Source organism: Montipora foliosa, chromosome 6 (assembly GCF_036669935.1).
Source record: "Montipora foliosa isolate CH-2021 chromosome 6, ASM3666993v2, whole genome shotgun sequence".
NCBI lineage: Eukaryota > Metazoa > Cnidaria > Anthozoa > Scleractinia > Acroporidae > Montipora > Montipora foliosa.
Window position 1 is genome coordinate 21982425 of NC_090874.1, and position 17500 is coordinate 21999924.

Genomic DNA, 17500 nt, shown 5'->3' on the forward strand with positions numbered 1-17500 from the left:
TTATAATTTTGGTGGCTTTTCCGAGAGCCTCTTCTCGTATGCGATCAGCTACAGTGTATAGTTGCGATTCCCAGGGTGGTCCCTTACGAGAGCTTCGACTGTAGTTGACGTAAAGCGAAACGTTCAACTGCAACGAATGATTTGCACGCGTAAAAATCTGATAAACGAGAAAATCTAATGGACTGTTTGAAATAGTTGATCAAACGGTTTTACAAATTTAATGGCGTTCGACGAGGGAGAACGCAGTTCATAATCCTGGGTGTCCTGTGCTTTCAAGAGTGGCCTTTTTTGAGATTTTTCGTCGACCAACTGCATTTTCTGCTCTATTTTGAATGACGTCACGTCAGATGCGCAAAGTCTACTGGGTACCTCTTGGTTTTCGTAGTCGGAGATCGTAAAGTGGGTATCTAAGACTATCTTGTGGTTTTCATAGTGGTGTAGTAAAGTTAAGGAAAGCGTGACACTTTGTAACATGGCCTTTCTAACTATAAGTTGATTAAGTATGTTACTCGCCTGATACGAATCGGAAGTATTGTTGCTTAACCAAACGTGCAAATAAGCTGTTTACGTGTTGCAAACACAGCCAACGTCTTACATGGTGGGAACTATGATTTCTTCCTCGGTATTTCACATAAACAACCCAAACAAAACTTCACAGGAAGTGTTGCGTCGAAATTTCAAATTTAGGATTCCGTACTGAAGAACACGGCCCGCTAAGTTAGCCAATCATACCGCACGTACTATCTGAGAGATCTACAACTGTAATAATAAGCACTAAATGACTGATTCCAAGGGGAACAGTGAGTTTTGTTCCCCGAGGTGAAAATGAACCGAACTAAATACGAGTCATGATAATCCTTACAAGTTTAACTCAAATACAAATGCGTAACATTTACCTTCAGTAATTACTTTCAACTTTTGTCGCGTATCAGTTGCTGTATTTCTTCGTATTTCGTACTTGAAGCGTTTTGTCGCGGCCATGACTTGAAAAAAAAAAAATTGAAAATTACTCAAATTTAACCGAATATCATTGAAAATCGCGGTGAACGCGGTCACAAATTTGCTGCTCTTTCAAGACGCATGTCCTGATCACGTGCAAGTCCAAGGTTTAAGCTGTTGTTTCCCTAGGGATTTAGTGAGTTTTGTTCGTCCCAGTTTTGAGGCGCGTCACGTGATACGTTGTCCAATAGAAAACTGGATTTTATTTGTGACGTATAACAATGCACTTTGTTGACTCTTTATTTCAACAACCCCGCTGGAGAAAAATATGTTCCTCTTTGTAACTGAAATTACGGGGACTTAAAAGTGAACGTATACTAGATAAAATATTAAGTGATCACGTGAAGCCATGATCCTCGCAGTTTTGAACGCAAATTTTGTGATTGCGTAGAGAAGCGTGAAAACTTCAGGACTTCAACGGGGTTTGAACCCGTGACCTCGCGATACCGGTGTGACGCTCTAACCAACTGAGCTATGATGCCACTGGCGTTGGGTGTTCAAACCCCGTTGAAGTCCTGAATTTTCCAGGCTTCTCTAAGCAATTGCAAAAACTGCTTTCATAACTGCGAGGATCATAGCTTCACATGATTTCATATGCGCAGTTCGATATATGATCCATTTCATATATCATTTCATCGTAGATAAAATATTATTTTATACTCGGTGATGAGAATGCATCAGCAGGAGTTTGCACTGCAACTCTTGCATTCAACGAAAATAATTTTTGTATCACAACATCAGCTTGTTTAAGACTCTGCAGTGATAGTAACAGCTATCAAGGCGAGGCCTCGATGAGATATCTCCGATCAATACCAAGTGACCCATTTAATGTATGGCTTTCTGTTCATTTACCTTTTTACGCCCTTTGTTTTTAGGAAAGCGTCTTATCTTCATTGCAACAGAAAGCTCTTAAGCAAGCCAGAGACATGCTAGAATCCATGGCTGAGGTAAAGACAGTGACATTTTTTAAGTGCTGAAACACTGCGAATCAGAGCAATAAATTGAAGGGTTCTTTTTCTGTCTTTGTGATTTCTTTATAATTTGCAGAAGTTGTTATGGTGGTGTAAATTTCAATTGGTGTTTTTTCATTTGTTTCTGTTTTAATCATCAGAAAATTCATCACATGGAAATCACTGAACACGCTCTTAGAGACAAAGTGCGAGACCTGGACTTGGGTGTAAGTCATGTAGAATTTTTGTTGTTGTTATTTTAATGAAAAATTCATGTTTCTCTGTTTTTTTTTGTCTTTCTCGGTTACATGTTTATAACTTACATTCTCGTTTTCTTACTTATGAAGATTTCATAGTGGCCAGTTTACTTTGCCAGCTTGGAGTAGCAAAATATCAATATTCAGCTTGATAGCGAGGCAGTGAGGGCAAAAACAATAGAAACACGTTGGAATAAATGTAAAAAATAAATAGCCCACTTTCGATATATTAAAATTCAGTCCTAAACAAAAGACATCATCTCGAGGCTCTGGGGAATTAACTCATACAAATCCTTCTATTTATTCCCCAGAGCCTCGAGATGATGCCTTTTGTTTAGGACTGAATTTTAATATATCGAAAGTGGTCTATTGCATATCATCCACTTTTCTTTGTCTTGGTCCTCTAAACCTCTCTTTCAAGCGGAATTTTAATATATTGGAAAAGGCCTATTGAATATTCTGTTTTTTTTTTCTTTTTCAGTATAACAGCGAATCCCTGAGATCGGACCTGAATGATTCACGAAACTCAGCGGTGTTCACGTGCAACCAAGAAACTGTCACAGACCTGCAGGGGCTCGAACTTGACATCATAGAAAGCTTCTACAAGAAGAAACAGTTTGAACAAGTCGATCACTTGGGGACGGAGGATCAAAGCATCCTCACAGAAGACAGATGCTGTACAACCGAGTTGGTATTGGAGGATTTGATTAGCATGGAAAATATATACAACGAGTACTTAAATGGACGACCACAAGAAATCAGGGGCGAATATGGTGAACGCGCTGGTCTTGAAACTGAAGATAAGGAATGCATGACAGACCTTGATTGGCCCGAGTCGGAAAAATTCGATGAGAATTCCAGAAACCGTCTGGATGATTTTCCAGGGGTAGATCTCGCGGATGGAGAGAAAGGTGAGGTAGTTAGAATAGAGAAAGAAACTATGACTTACCTTGACCTTGAAGAACTCCAGCAATTAGAAAGTAATTCTCAAAGTTATCTCATGGTAAATACTTCTGTTCGACCGAGAAACGATGCAGTGATAATGACAGACGTCATCTGGGAAGAACTTATTGAAAGAACGAACAAAGAGATGTATTCGGTGATCAATAGCGAGTTGGATCTGCAGTCGAGAGGAAAGGAATGTAAGACTGTTGACGTAGGTATTGTTACTGATCTTGCTTTGTCAGAACTTGCTGAAATGGAAAACAATTACTTTAAATACGTTGAAAACGAACCAATGGTCAGTGTTAATGAAGAACTTGTAGAAGCTTTGCCTGAGATTGTGCTGGACACATTTCCTGAAGACCTTCCAATTCGAAAAGATGATTGTGTTATGACAGAATTAAGGTGGGATGACATTACGGACTTGGAAAATAGGTGTTACAGTTATGAACGTGATATCGAGGAACTTGAAAACACAGTTGCCGAGTTTTACGTCGAGAAAGATGACAAAAACTGTTGCACAGACTTGTCGTATGACGATATTTCTACCATACAAGAAAAATGCTTGGATTATAAGTGTCATATCGAAGATCTTGAAAGGAGACTGGCTCAGTTTGATGTTGAAAGAATTGAGCAAGGTACCACTACTGAGATGTCCTTAAAGGATCTTTCCTTTGCCAAATTCGATGTTGAGATGAAGGATGCCGATACAATGACCCATGAAACGAATGACCTGAACAGAATCGGCCTACCACAGATGGTGCAGGAGACATTCCCTGGTGAGGTGCAGACAAAGGATAAGTGCGACATGACCGATGACGTCTGGGAAGAAGTGGAGCAATTGAAAAACACCTATCTTGATTACAGGCAGAATTTAGAGGACATGAAGAACAAGCTCGCTCAGTTTGAAGTTGAGAAAGACGACAAGGAGAGTTTAACCGACATTGCAATGCAGGACCTGGCAGATTTGGAAAGCTTGTACAAGGAGCATTTACGTGAAGTGGATTCAGACACGAACTCCCTTGTAAGTCACGCTGAAAGGGATTCCAGGGAATGCATGACTGAATTAACTGGAATCGAGATCGCAGAATTGGAGGATTTTTACATCGAGAATGCAGCGCATCAATTGCCGTCATCGCCTGTGGTAGAGAAATGGGAGCAAGAGAGCATGACTGATATTACCCTGGATGCAATGCAGTATCTAGACGAAGACGAGCTGCATCGGCAGAAGGTTGGCGGTGCTGGACAAAAAGAGAACAAGTGTACCGAAACCGACCTTACGACTTCCCAATTGGATTATATGGAAGGCATTTTAGGCCAAGCTGAGTTCCTTCTGGCAGCAGAGAAGGTTAGCATAGCCACCATCACAGAATTAACACTTCCTGACCTTGAAGAACTTGAGGATATCCAGGAACCTCACCAATGTTGTCGTACCTTGGAAATGAACTCCGTTAGAAAGGAAGACAAAGATGTTTCAACAGAGATGACTTTTGAACATCTGAAATACCTGGAAGAGATAGAAGCCTCTCAAAAGGAGTATTTAATTGACCTAGAAGAAAAAACTAAAGCTGAAGTAAGCAGTATAGATAAAGAAGATGTACAAATTATGACTGAATTCACTATGATGGACTTGCAATATTTGGAGGTTGGTGGTGCACATGAAAAGTGTTTAAGACACGGAAAAGGAGTAGATTTTGATCCACAAACGAGTAGTGTTGAGGTAATGACAGACTTGACTGTCTCTGATCTTCAGTACTTGGAGGAGGTTGAACAGGCTCATGAAGAGTGTCTTATTGATAAAGAAGAAGAGCTGAAGGCCATAGTCGTGGAAAAACAAAATGCTGAGGTAATGACAGATTTGACCGTCTCCGACCTTCAATACTTGAAGGAGGTTGAACAGGCTCATGAAGAGTGTCTAATTGATAAAGAAGAAGAGCTGAAGGCTATAGGCGTGGAAAAACAGAATGTTGAAGTAATTACAGAGTTGACGCTCTCTGATCTTCAGTACTTGGAGGAGGTTGAACAGGCACACGAAGAGTGTGTTATTGATAAAGAAGAAGAACTGAAGGCCCTTGATGTGGAAAAACAGAATGCCGAGGTTATGACAGATTTGACTGTTTGTGATCTCCAGTACTTGGAGGATGTTGAACAAGCTCATGAAGAATGTCTCACTGATAAAGAAGAAGATCCGGATGCAAAGATGGAAAGTGTAGAAATTATGACAGATTTGAGTGTGGTGGATCTGCAGTGCTTAGAGACTAGACTGGAAAACTTTGAGAAGAGTTGCAAGGCCAATGAAAAGGCTTCTGAAAAAGAAAGAAGACCGAGCTTTTGGAGAAAAAGGTCGCGATCGGCTTCATTTACTGATCATGTGCGTCATCATAAGAATACCATGACGGACGTGACTGTCAACATTCTGGAGTACTACGAAGATGTAGAAGCTCTCTATAAAGAAACTGTAGTGGAGATGGAAGAGCTGAAGACTTTGCTTTGTGTGGACAAAAAGGAGAGAGATGTAATGACAGATCTGACTGCTGAAGACTTGGAGTATCTTCAGGAAAAAAGTCGAAAGGCAAAGATTGTGGAGGAAGAAAAGGCAACCGTCAATAAAGAAATGATGACTGAACTAGCGCTGGATGATCTCGAATACTTGATAGAGGCAGAAGGTAGGTACAAAGATCTTGAGCTTGAACGTGAGAAAAGAGATGTGCCTCTTTCGTGTGATGCAGAGACAGTTACGGAGCTGACTTTACTTGACATGGAATTTGTGGAGGAAGAATTGGAGCGATTGAAACAGGAACATTTGCAGGAGACAGATTCCACTTGGGTTGTCACTGAACCATCTAAGCAAGACAAAAATATCATGACGGAGTTCACTCAATCCGATCTTCAGCATATGGAAGAAGCTGAAAGCCTTTACAAGGAGAACATCACCAAACCGACAGAAAGCGCCTGTCGAGATAATGCAGGAGTTATGACTGATCTAACGATACCTGATATAGAATACCTTGAGGAGGCCGAGAATCTTTTGAAGACGATGAGTGGGGATGTTGGTGGCCTGGCAGCTTTACTGGTACCTAAAGATGACAAGGAGGTAATAACCGATCTGGTCAGCTCTGATATTGACTACCTTGAGTTACTGGGAGATGTCTACCGTGATGACAACCGAAATAACAACGCGAACCTTGAGAAAAGTAATAAGAGTACCGAAACGGAGCTTACCATTTCAGACATACGAGATCTTGAAGACCAAGTGCATGGTGCTACGGAGGTGCAGACTGCACGCTCTTTTCAAGGAATTTTGAATGACAATTTTCAGCCTCAAACACTTGCGTCTTTACAGTCAGAGCTGGAATATCTACCGATTTTAGATGAGCCAGAGTTCGTCTTGGATGATGAGGACGAGGAAGTTATCAGTAGAAGGGAAACAGAGGTAATGACAGAGCTGACGATTGCCGACATTAGAGATCTTGAAGATCAAGTTGTTTCTTCTCGAGATATTAAAGCTTCTTCTTCCGTGAAGGAGGATTTTGAAGTTGAAACGCTAGATTGCTTGCAGTCACAGTTGGAATATCTTCCGGTTTTGGAGGAACCTGAGTTCGTTTTAGACGAAGATGACGAAGGGGAATACATACAAAGACAAGACATCGGTGTCATGACAGAGATCACTTTGTCCGACCTGGAAAGTCTTTTACCAGCTGAAAGAGATAGTAGTGAAGTTATCTCTGAGTCCAATGCTCAGAGTTACGAGAGGCAAGACAATGCTTGTATGACGGAATTGAAAATATCCGACTTGGAATGCCTTGAAATATCTGAGTCGCAGCTCGACGAGGAGGGCTTGAATACTACGGTGACCTCTGAAAGTGGTACTCAATGTGATTTGGAAAATTTTTCTTCCTTAATTCAAGAGCTAAACAGAGAGGCAGAGGAGCACGCCGAAGACATCCCAGCATGGTTTGTGACTGCTTTGAACATGAGAAGACCCGACTTAGGTTTGTCTTCCGTTTTATGCATCTCGCTCGTGCATACCTTGCACCAGATTTATTCTTAGAACTTGTCTTGGTTCAGTGGAAAGGAACAGAGGTATCATGTGTAAACCCACAAAAAAATATGACTTCGTTGTATAATACTGGTAAATACCATAACGCATGTATGAAACATGTAGGTAAAATACATGTAGAAACTTTCAACTTTTCATGAAGCAGATAAATTGTTATACGTATTAATTTTCTGTAAAAAAATAATGCATCTAAGTCACACGTGAGATAAGTTCTGATTAGAAATGTAAAATCGTCAACTGACTTAAGACTTTTTAACTGTTGTACTTAGACAACGTTTTGTGACGCAAAATCGACTTATGTATGAAGTTAAACTGGGGAAATAGATGTGAATTCGTGAGAAAGTATGAAGGAAAAAATGAAATAGTGTAAAGTACCTTATGGACGGATAAAAACAATCTCCTTATCGATACGATTTTACAACAACAGATAAATACTACATTAATTAAAAAAATACTAGTACGGTATTTATTTCTAAATTTCCTTTAATAACTCACACTAGACTAGAAGTTATTGATTCCTTTATTACGATAATGTAAGTGGTCTAAGAACTTGAAATTGATAACTGTAACAAATTAACTTGAACTTCTTAACTTAAGCTGTAACCTTCTTTAAAATCCATGGTACAAAATCAAGCAATGAAGTCTAATTTGAGTAACATTTGTTTCTCATAAACGCATGACTTAAAGTTGATTTTTGAACTCGTGATTTTGTTGTCTTTGCTTTTACTAAAAACGCAACACTGTAACGAAATAACAATAACACTCTGTGCTTGCTCCGCTTGGTAACCGAAATAAATATGATTTTTTTTTTGATAATATGGTGAATTAATGAGGCTATAATCATCTAAATTATATTTTGAAATGTAACTGGAATGTATAAAGCAGCAGTTGTATATTGCAAGTTTTGCAGAGCCTCTGTTCTCAGGAAGTTCTTTTCTGCATGAAACTCGAAAAGGGAACTTAGGAATGCACCTAATCTCAAATATGTTTCGTCGGCCGGGTGCGATAAGACATTTTTTCTTACCTTCAGTCAAGTACAAATTAAATATTGTCATTTTCCTCGAAATGTCGCTTTTCGTGGCTGTACTGAAAACGTAGACCAACCAGCAGTCATTTTACTCACGTGATTTGACGCATTGCCTGTGACAGGCATGGATTTAGAGCGAGTTTTAATCGAGTGTCGTAAAACCAAAACCAAAGTAATTAGTTTGGCCAATCAAAAAGGACGGAGACAATCCAGTAAACCAATCAAAACTCGAATTACACGTAGCCGTCACAAAGCGCGGGAAGATGTGAACGCGGAGCCACGATTGGTATTGGTTTCACTTCAGATTGGTTGAACTTTGAACCAATCACTGAGTGAAGTAATCATAAACCAAAGCAATTCACTAATTACTTTTGACACTCAATTGAAAACCGCTCTATTCCTCATATGTCTTTGATGCTTAAGTTCTTTCATAAATTGGTTGCGGCAAAGTTTGGGATGTCATTCGAAAAACAGGGTCAGTACTTCCCATTAGCTTTTCCGCGGTGGGACAAATAACTGCCGTGCTTTTTTTTGAACGTCTTTTGGGCTCCTTAAAATAAAATCCGAGTCCCCACAATAAAGGCAAACTGTTTTGTGGTGTTCAGAAATAAATTTTGCGGAAGGAAAGATTTTGAGGCTAGGTGCGTTTGAATGTATCTTCTGATCCTTCTTGGAAATGGCCAGTAATCGTCTACATTGTTCGTGCTCAGATTTAACTGTTTTAACTGAGGCTTTGTTAAACCCTCTAACTTGCCCATTTAATTGCCTCAACAGGCTTCAATCCCATTCATCTTGTAGTACGGCAAAGCGATGTCGTACATGCCGTCCCTACGGACCAACTTCAAGATAGAGAATTGCCATCAGAATGTGAAATTGAAAAAAGCCCTTTGCCTAATACGCTTAGCGACTCGAAGTACCTCTCTGAGCATACCTCAGATAGCCAATTTCAAGAGGAAGACTTGGACAAATCAGGTCGTGAATCATGGACAGGGGAGAAAGATGGTACTTTTTATGTAGACGTTAGTATTCAATGCGAGCTTATTGATGTCGTGGGTGTGTTGGCAGAGCATCAGAAGGACGCGAACGAAGGCAACGTGCCTCTGTCTTCGGTAGATGATCGTATGACTCAAGATGATGCGGGTACGTTCCTGCCTGAAGCCATTGACATTAGAGGCAAGTAAACGAACTAGGGCATGCTTTTATGTAGTTTGTTTGCCTTTTGTCATCAGTCCACTAATATAGTTATAAGCCTGTTTTTTCAAGTGTGGGTACTGTGTTTCCGATATTGGAGAGTACAAGTATTTATATATTCCCTTGGATTTTATCGGTTGTGCATGGATGAATTCGAGCAACTCTTGTAGGGAAGATATCGTTGACGTCATTCATTGTCATCAATGTGCCAACCAGAGCCCCATTCGCTGTCGAAACAAAAGTTCTTTTGTTCCCGTGGATGGCAAATTTGAATAACAAAAGCAATGTTTGTAAACAGATATCTTCCCCATTATAGTGCTTTTTTTTGTTTAAGGCCCCTGTAAATATCTCACTCAGTGTTTGCGTATATATAACGCTTGTTAGAGCTTTCTAACACTAAAGCGCGCGCAATTTATCGTACTCATACCATGTGATTAATAGGTCGATCCATTTTGTACACTCTGCATTGTTCGACCCCTTGCTTTTAGGTTTGATGCTTTGCAAACTGAGCCAACAAGTCGGTAAAAAACTCACTTCGTGACTTACCTTTGATTTCTACCCATTTTTATTTTGAAAACTTCATAAACTGGCTTGTTATAGTCCCTTAACTGTTTTTCATAACGTGTACACCGTTGAAGGTAAACTCTCACTTTTGCGTCTTCAGAAGACGGGTCGGGACCACTATTTACTTCTCGTGACGACAGCGATTCTGCATTGAAGCAAACAGACGGCCCGATTGTACCTCCTTCTGAAGCAGAGAACAGCGACGTATTAACGGACATGCCACGGCGTCACACTGCTATAAACCGGTTTGACCGGTTTCTTCAAGAGAGAAAGGACTCGGAAATGCTGCATTTGCAGAATTTGCAAGAAAACCTTGATGAAGGTGAAGAGGAAGAAGAATCGGAGGAAAGAGACGTGTTAATAGATATGCCACAGGATAGCAGTGCTGTTAACAAGTTTGACCGGTTTTTAATGGAAAGACAAGATTCTGAGATGCTGAATCTGGAAACACTGAAAGAAACGCTGGAGACAGATGATAGTGGAGTGACAGTGGACGCTAAGGTTAAGCTTCATTGCTTACAATTATTTTCAAATTTATTCTCCCCTGTTTTATTTTTAGTGATGAATGCGAAATCCAGTATTTTTCCTTTTTCTCTCGCGATATATGAATGGAAATATTTGAAAAGTTAAGGAATATGGGAAACTAGACTTCGTGGAATTGAAATGTGAAGTATGGAAAGTCGTAATAAAGAGATTATCATTCCGTTTTTGCTTCGTAGCGGACTTGTTTTAACTGTCATTGGACAAAATTTTGTTTCTCCTTCGTGGGTTTGGGACGACGCGAAAGGAAAAACGCGTGTTGCTCGCCACATTCTTGTTTCAAGCGACCAAATGACTTTTCATTGTGGTCATGACTTCCATTACTTGGCCGGGCGGTTTGACCTGGCGTTTTCCTTTTCAAATTTAAATTTTCTGCCATCCCAGAAAACCCAGTTAACTAAAACTCAAAGAGCTTTGTTTTTCGAAAGCATTGTCACACGGGAACCACGATAAACTTGTCGTCATAGCGTGTTTCGTACATTTTTCAGAAATTAAAAGAGCTGGAAGACGAAAATGAAGTTTTGAAAAGACAGATTCAGTTATTGGAAAACACACAAGTAAGTCTCTCATGGTTCTTAGCATTTGACCGCGTTGCGCGGTCTTTGCTTTTGTCCGAATTTTTAATTTTCTTGTGCAGAAAAGAGAATTGAAGTTCAATTGTGTTTTCACGGTAATGTAGTGGTTCACGTGACTTGGTACCAGTTTCTTTCATGTCAGTAGAACCGCGAGGTTTTTGAGTCAATCGTCACTCAATCGTGCGTTTGTCACGCAATCGAGAGTCACTCGTCCATTTCTCTCGATTGCATGACAAATTACGATTGACTCAAAAAGCGTGCGGCTCGACTGACATTCAGGGGATTGCTAGCAGTCGCGTTGATGGTGATGGAAATGTCAGGGCGGTTACAGTGAAAGTGGCAATGTTGATGACGTTGGTTATAATGTTCGTAATGGTGTTAATGATGTTGGGGATGATATTGGTGATGATGAGGGTGACTATATTGATTGTTGATGTGATGTAAAGAACATAGGGTCAACCCTGCCTTCAACCCAAGTGAAACCTTTTCTGGAAGGTAGTCTATGGCACGCAGGCCTATTTGACGACAACTCGCATGGTTTCCAGTTACCCTTATCTCCTTAAAAACATATATTAGGTACTTACGTACGCTTCATCTCAGCAGGAATTAATCGATATCGCGGATTGTTGATTTTGTTGTTGTTACTTGTTGGTAAAAACTTAAGACTACAAGAGTTAATATTTGGTTGTGGAATATTCTTGCCTTGCAGAATAGCGGAGAACTCGAGGAGGAGATGGCGGGGGGAGTGAATTCTTGATCACTTCTGTCTTAAAACCTTAAGATCCTTTCAACTTAGTTTTAAATGAAGGTAGTTCCTTTCTTCCGCATTTGTGAACTTTATTTTGTGTGTATTTGACAGACATTAGAAGAGTTGGAAGAGGAAAATGGTTTGCTCATAGAGAAAATCAAAATGCTCGAGGAAGTAGTGGTAAGCAGTATTTGCAAGCGCTGTGGGTGATTTTCTGATAATTCTGCACAGACCAATCCACATTATTTCGATTCTGAATTTGTGTCCATTGCTGTGAATCCAGCGACCTTAACATCATACTTGCACGCGTCATGCAGGTTACGACCACTTTCTTTGCATTCTGCCTATTCACGGTATTGTTATTTTATGTTTCTTAGGTCACTGATAAGGATGTCAAAGCTGTTGAGAAAGAGAATGAAGAACTACGAGAGAAAATCAGAACCCTCGAGGAATCTATGGTATAAGCGCTTGATCCGACCCCTTGTGTGTAAAACTGTCGCTCTTCCCCCAACCATGTGGAAAAGCATGGCCGACCTGCAATCCGGCATTACAGGATCCAAACCTCCCTATTACCATTAAAGCTGTATATTTGTCTGTATGACCAACACTTGGAAAATTCCCTATTGACTTATGGTTTGTTTTTGCCAACATGGCCTCATTCATGCGATATCACGCCTAGTCGGCTACATTTGTGAGAGAGATTATAGGACCAATGGTTATGTTAATTATTCATCATCGCAGCTAAAGTATGTAATTGGCCGTTGGATTGGATAAAAAGCTTTAATAAAACTAATAGTCCAGCTGTTACACCAAAAATCGTTCACTTTGTGATAGAAGCATGTAACTTGACAGGATAATACACTTATTAAGTACTGAACATTTTCTGATGTAGGTCCAGCGGCGAAACTCCTTTTTCAGAGGATAAGGGGGCGTGACCATATTCTCTTCATTTCATTCAACATGAAAACGAGGCTGATATGTGACAATTGTTTTTTGTGGTCGAAATTTTAATTTCCACGATTCAGAGCAATGACATATTTTACGTGTCTTCGTGAGAAAACATATATATATATATATATATATTTATGGACGTCACGTGATATATATGTCGCGTGAAACGAGGCTAACATTAGAAAACTGTTTTTTCGGTTAGAAATTTTAACTTTAAGAAAAAGAAATATCTTGGCACTGTCAGAGCAATGGCTAGAACATCTTCGTACCTCATTTACGAGCCCTTTAGAACAAACCCATGTTTAAGTAAAACCACTAATCAGCGTAATCCTGTTCAAGTCGTTGCTATGTAACGTCTCACATAATTAAAATCAACCTCGCCCATTAGTAGACGCAACTTCTTTGCTAACCTGGCTGGAACTTTTAATTTACTTCTGTGGCTTCTTTCTTATTTTCTCGTTCAGAATACTGAAGACCTCGAAAGGGAAAATGACTCCTTAAGGCGACAACTTCAAGCTCTTTCAGCTGAGCAAGAGGTAAACTCATTTTTCATTTTTTGCCTTGGGTAATGAAGTATAGAGTGACCCGTTTGAAGGCCTTTGATACGAGGACATCTCCAGGGACACACTGGCGTCCCGCGAGTGTGTTTGAAGACGTCTATCAACAAACACCGTCATTTAACATTAGAGGCGGGTTATGAAAGGGAACTAGACAAGATACGATAGATAATTTTGGAAGCTTTTTCGTTTCAGCTAGCGAAAGAAGTAGAGGAAGAAAACCAAATCGTAATCGGGAGGGTTGGAATCCCTGGTCTCTGCGTTCCACACATTTTTAGGGTTTTCGGTCTTTTTTTGCTTAGGTCAGTGATCAGGATGTCAAGGCTGTTGAGAAGGAGAATGAAGAACTAAGAGAGAAAGTCAGAGTCCTTGTGGAATCTACGATATGAGCCCTTGGTCCATCCCCTTGTGTGTAAAACTGTCGCTCTTCCTCCAACTGTGTGGAAAAGCATGGCCGATTTGCAATCCGGCATGCAGGGCCCTTGGATTGGATAAATAGCTTTAATAAAACTAACCCGAGATTAGCGAGCTTTTGAAAACACACGGCCACGTTTTAAGTAAAACCACTAATCATCGTAATCCGGTTCAAGTCGTTGCTATGTAACGTCTTCAGTACTTGATTTAAATCAACCTCACCCATTAGGAGAAGCAACTTCTATGCTAACCTGGCAGGGTACTTTTCTAATAGATAGCTGGAACTTTTTTTATATACTTCTGTGGCTTCTTTCTTCTTTTTTTCGTTCAGAATACTGAAGACCTCGAAAGGGAAAATGACTCTTTAAGGCAACAAGTTCAATCTCTTTCAGCTGAGAAAGAGGTAAACTCATTTTTCGTTCTCATTGCCTGTAGACGAGTGGGCTGTGAAGTATAGGGTAACTATCTTAAGGCCTTTAGATATGAGGCCATCTCCAAACACATCTACAATAGGGAGTTTAAGCACGTGCGTTTTTGAGACGCGGGCGGCAATTAACCGAGCGTGAGCTGTTTTCCTTTTTTAAGTCGTCTTCACACAACCACCTTTACATTGCGAAGTACCTTTTCTCCATTATAGATGATTAGTATAAAAGATCTGGGAGACACCACGCACTGTCCTGGCACGCGAAATGTTCTCTTCCGGTTGTCGTCTGCGTCTGAAAAACGCACGTGCTTAAGCTCTTTAACTCACTTACAAGGACTCGAATGTTTTTGAAGACGCCTATTAATAAACACCGTTATTGAACGTTAAAGGCGTGTTATAAAAAGGAACTAGACGCGATGTGATTGATAACTTTGGAAGCCTTATCGTTTCAGAGAGCGAAAGAAGTTGAGGAAGAAAACCAAATCCGTGTCCTCGAAATGTCCACTGTGAGTAGCACGAGACATGTTGTCATTTCAGATATTATTCATGCTTAATTTTTTAGTTTTGTATAAACATATACGGTCGCTTATTACCCACCCGTGACTAACTCGGAGAGATCCAACCATTAACCTTAGCTTTCAAAAGGACTGGACTGCCTGCACAAAGAATAGAGTTCAGAATGAAATTGCAGATTTTCAGATGGCGGTGTCCAACTAGAAAGCTTTGCTCCTTGGGACACCGCACACCTATCAGCTGTCTATAATATGGCCTAATATCATTCTTCTTTTCTTTTTTTATTATTATTTGTAATATAAATTGTGTGTAAGTGCTTTGAATAGTGTGAATAAAGAATTGAATTGAATAGCCCATTTCCGAGTTGCTGCATGCCTCAGTTTCAAATCGAGTCCTGGTGCACAACCATTCAAATGGAAATGAGTTGCGTATTCTTATGCAAATCAAACTCATTTGCCTTACAATAGTTGAGCACCAAGACTCACTTCGAAACCGAGGCAAACAGCAACTCGAAAATGGCCCATTGATATGTACTTTGTCATTTCGTCTAAAGAAAGAGGAATTTTGTGAACGTTCCAATCTTTAGATCCTTTTCGGGTGATCGGTTACTTTTTCGATTCAAAGGACTCTATTCCAAGTCCTTTCCTGGTATTGAACATGAGGAAGCAGGGTTTGTGCAGAGGTGAAAGCAATCGGACTTCATCAATGGGGAGTTGTTTTGTTGTCTGTCTTTTGTTTCTTTTGTTTTACGTAATTTCTGCTCCGGTACCTGCAGAAGCTGCCCAGCTTTTGCCCTCTTAATTTGAATTTGATTGGATTTAAGTAGTTCAACGTGGTGCTCTGCAATTTACGCTGAGGACTTTGATTAAGTGACTGTCGTTATGATTATGATTATGATGGTGATAAATATTAATAATATTACTGTTACTGACAAGATTCCACAACTGTGAAAAGCATAACAAGCATAGAACTAACATCGCCTCCGCTATGTTTCTGTTTCAGAATATTGAAGACCTTCTGAAGGAAAACTCACGGTTGAAGGAACAGATGGGAACTACGGTTGAAGCTGAGGTTTGTTCCTCTTTTCAATCAAGGCATTTTCTTGTCAAGAAAAATCTCCGCAATACGAACCACATGTTACATTTGTTATTTAATGTTAGATGTTGTCTTTGTTATTGAAATATTGTGTGTTTTCATCAACACTTGGGACGGTATGCTCTCTGTTGCACGGTTCATTAAAACAGTTTGGTAAATAACCTAAAAGGCTCAACTTCAAAAGTCATGCATTTTCTTCTTCGCTTCGGTTGGCTTTGGCAGAGACTTTTGAATTGTTGGAAGGCTTTGTTTTTGTATAAGAGTTTGTATATCTTTCAGCATCACAAACACTGGTCCTGACCGTAAGTTTCTTTTGAATTTAAAAACATCGGAGTAAAAGCGTGTGGTAAACGTGAAACTGTTTCCTTTACTTGAAACTGTCAAGTAAGGACAAATAGTTGTCACGTGGTACTGTGTCCCATTCGTGTTTGCCGAATCTCTACTCTCATCTTTTTCGCGTGATAGTTGTAACATTCTGTTCAAGTATGTGTACGTGAAAGCCATTTAACATGTGGCACATCACTTTCTTGTATAAGGCTGTCGCAGGGGAAAAGACCGCTCCGTCTGTTCTGTTGTTTCAGCGAGTAAAAGAACTTGAAGCCCAAAATGAAACACTCAGAGAAAAATTGCAGGAGATGTATGAAGAATCTGCGGTGAGTCAGCCAAACTTTACTTGTAACAAGAGCCTTAAAAGGGTAAGGTGACCGTGTAGCGGCATAAAGGCATACTAAATGTCCGTAGGAGGTTGGTAACCAGACATGCTTTGATGCCGCTCTGGATTAAAGAATAAGGACTGTAACCTACGAATTACGATTATTTTTCAAACCAGAGTCGCATCCAATCATGTCAGGTTGATTGCCAACCCGGTTGCAGTGTGACCTTTTAATCTCCTTTCTTTTTATGACTTATGTTTTTAGAAAGTGGAAGACCTCTTCAATGAAAACTGTTCGCTGAGGAAACAGGTGGAAATTATGGTTGACCCCGAGGTATGTAATGTTATGGCAGTCTCTAAGAGCCTGTCAAACAGAAGATTGTATAATCATCGAAACCGCTTGCATCAAATGAGTTAATACTGAGGTACCTTTAGACCGGTTAAAACACACTTGACTTTGGCATGCGTAAGGACGACCTTGCGAGAACACTTTGACAAGGCCAAAAGTGTGCGGGTTTGTATTCCCAGGTTCTGTGATCATAAATTCTGTCGCCTCAGACTCTCTCTTCAAAGAATGTGCACGTGTTGCAACGAAAGCTAGTCACGTGATCAGTGGGTCACTTTTCAAACAAAATCGTATCTGCATAATATGGAGCTAAATTCTCGGAAGAGGAAGATTTGTATCCCAGTTGGATAACATTCACGGCCCCTGTAGTGTGGCGGTAATAATTTAAGACTTTTTTTGCGCCCTTGATAAATCATGTTCGCTTTCCAATCTATCTTCTTTTTGCCAGAGAATGGAAGAATTAAGGAATGAAAACGAAATGTTGAAGGAAAAAGTATTGAAGATGCTGGAAGAATCTTCGGTAAGACTAACCATCATAATTAATTTGCCTTTTTTTGTTTATAAAGTCCAAAGTAAAGCAAAGACAGAACGTTTTAAAATCAGGTGAATCAAAAACTGAGCTAACGAAACACAAGGTAGCGATTCACTGACAGTGTTCAAGTTAAAAGTAGAGAGCTTAAGCTACGAGTCCAGAC

General features: G+C 40.0%; 1 protein-coding gene across 1 annotated transcript in view; it reads left to right on the forward strand.

Annotated features, from left to right (window-relative positions):
* The window catches only part of LOC138005191 (golgin subfamily B member 1-like), a 114962-nt gene that overhangs the window by 25545 nt on the left and 71917 nt on the right, over nucleotides 1–17500 (forward strand). The window contains exons 16-31 of the mRNA XM_068851454.1: nucleotides 1875–1946; nucleotides 2111–2176; nucleotides 2688–7140; nucleotides 9010–9408; nucleotides 10091–10491; nucleotides 11019–11087; nucleotides 11965–12033; nucleotides 12231–12311; nucleotides 13269–13340; nucleotides 13664–13743; nucleotides 14106–14178; nucleotides 14652–14705; nucleotides 15715–15783; nucleotides 16389–16460; nucleotides 16725–16793; nucleotides 17254–17325. Of these exons, the coding sequence (XP_068707555.1) occupies nucleotides 1875–1946; nucleotides 2111–2176; nucleotides 2688–7140; nucleotides 9010–9408; nucleotides 10091–10491; nucleotides 11019–11087; nucleotides 11965–12033; nucleotides 12231–12311; nucleotides 13269–13340; nucleotides 13664–13743; nucleotides 14106–14178; nucleotides 14652–14705; nucleotides 15715–15783; nucleotides 16389–16460; nucleotides 16725–16793; nucleotides 17254–17325 (6171 nt within the window). The remainder of the gene's footprint in view (nucleotides 1–1874; nucleotides 1947–2110; nucleotides 2177–2687; nucleotides 7141–9009; nucleotides 9409–10090; nucleotides 10492–11018; nucleotides 11088–11964; nucleotides 12034–12230; nucleotides 12312–13268; nucleotides 13341–13663; nucleotides 13744–14105; nucleotides 14179–14651; nucleotides 14706–15714; nucleotides 15784–16388; nucleotides 16461–16724; nucleotides 16794–17253; nucleotides 17326–17500) is intronic.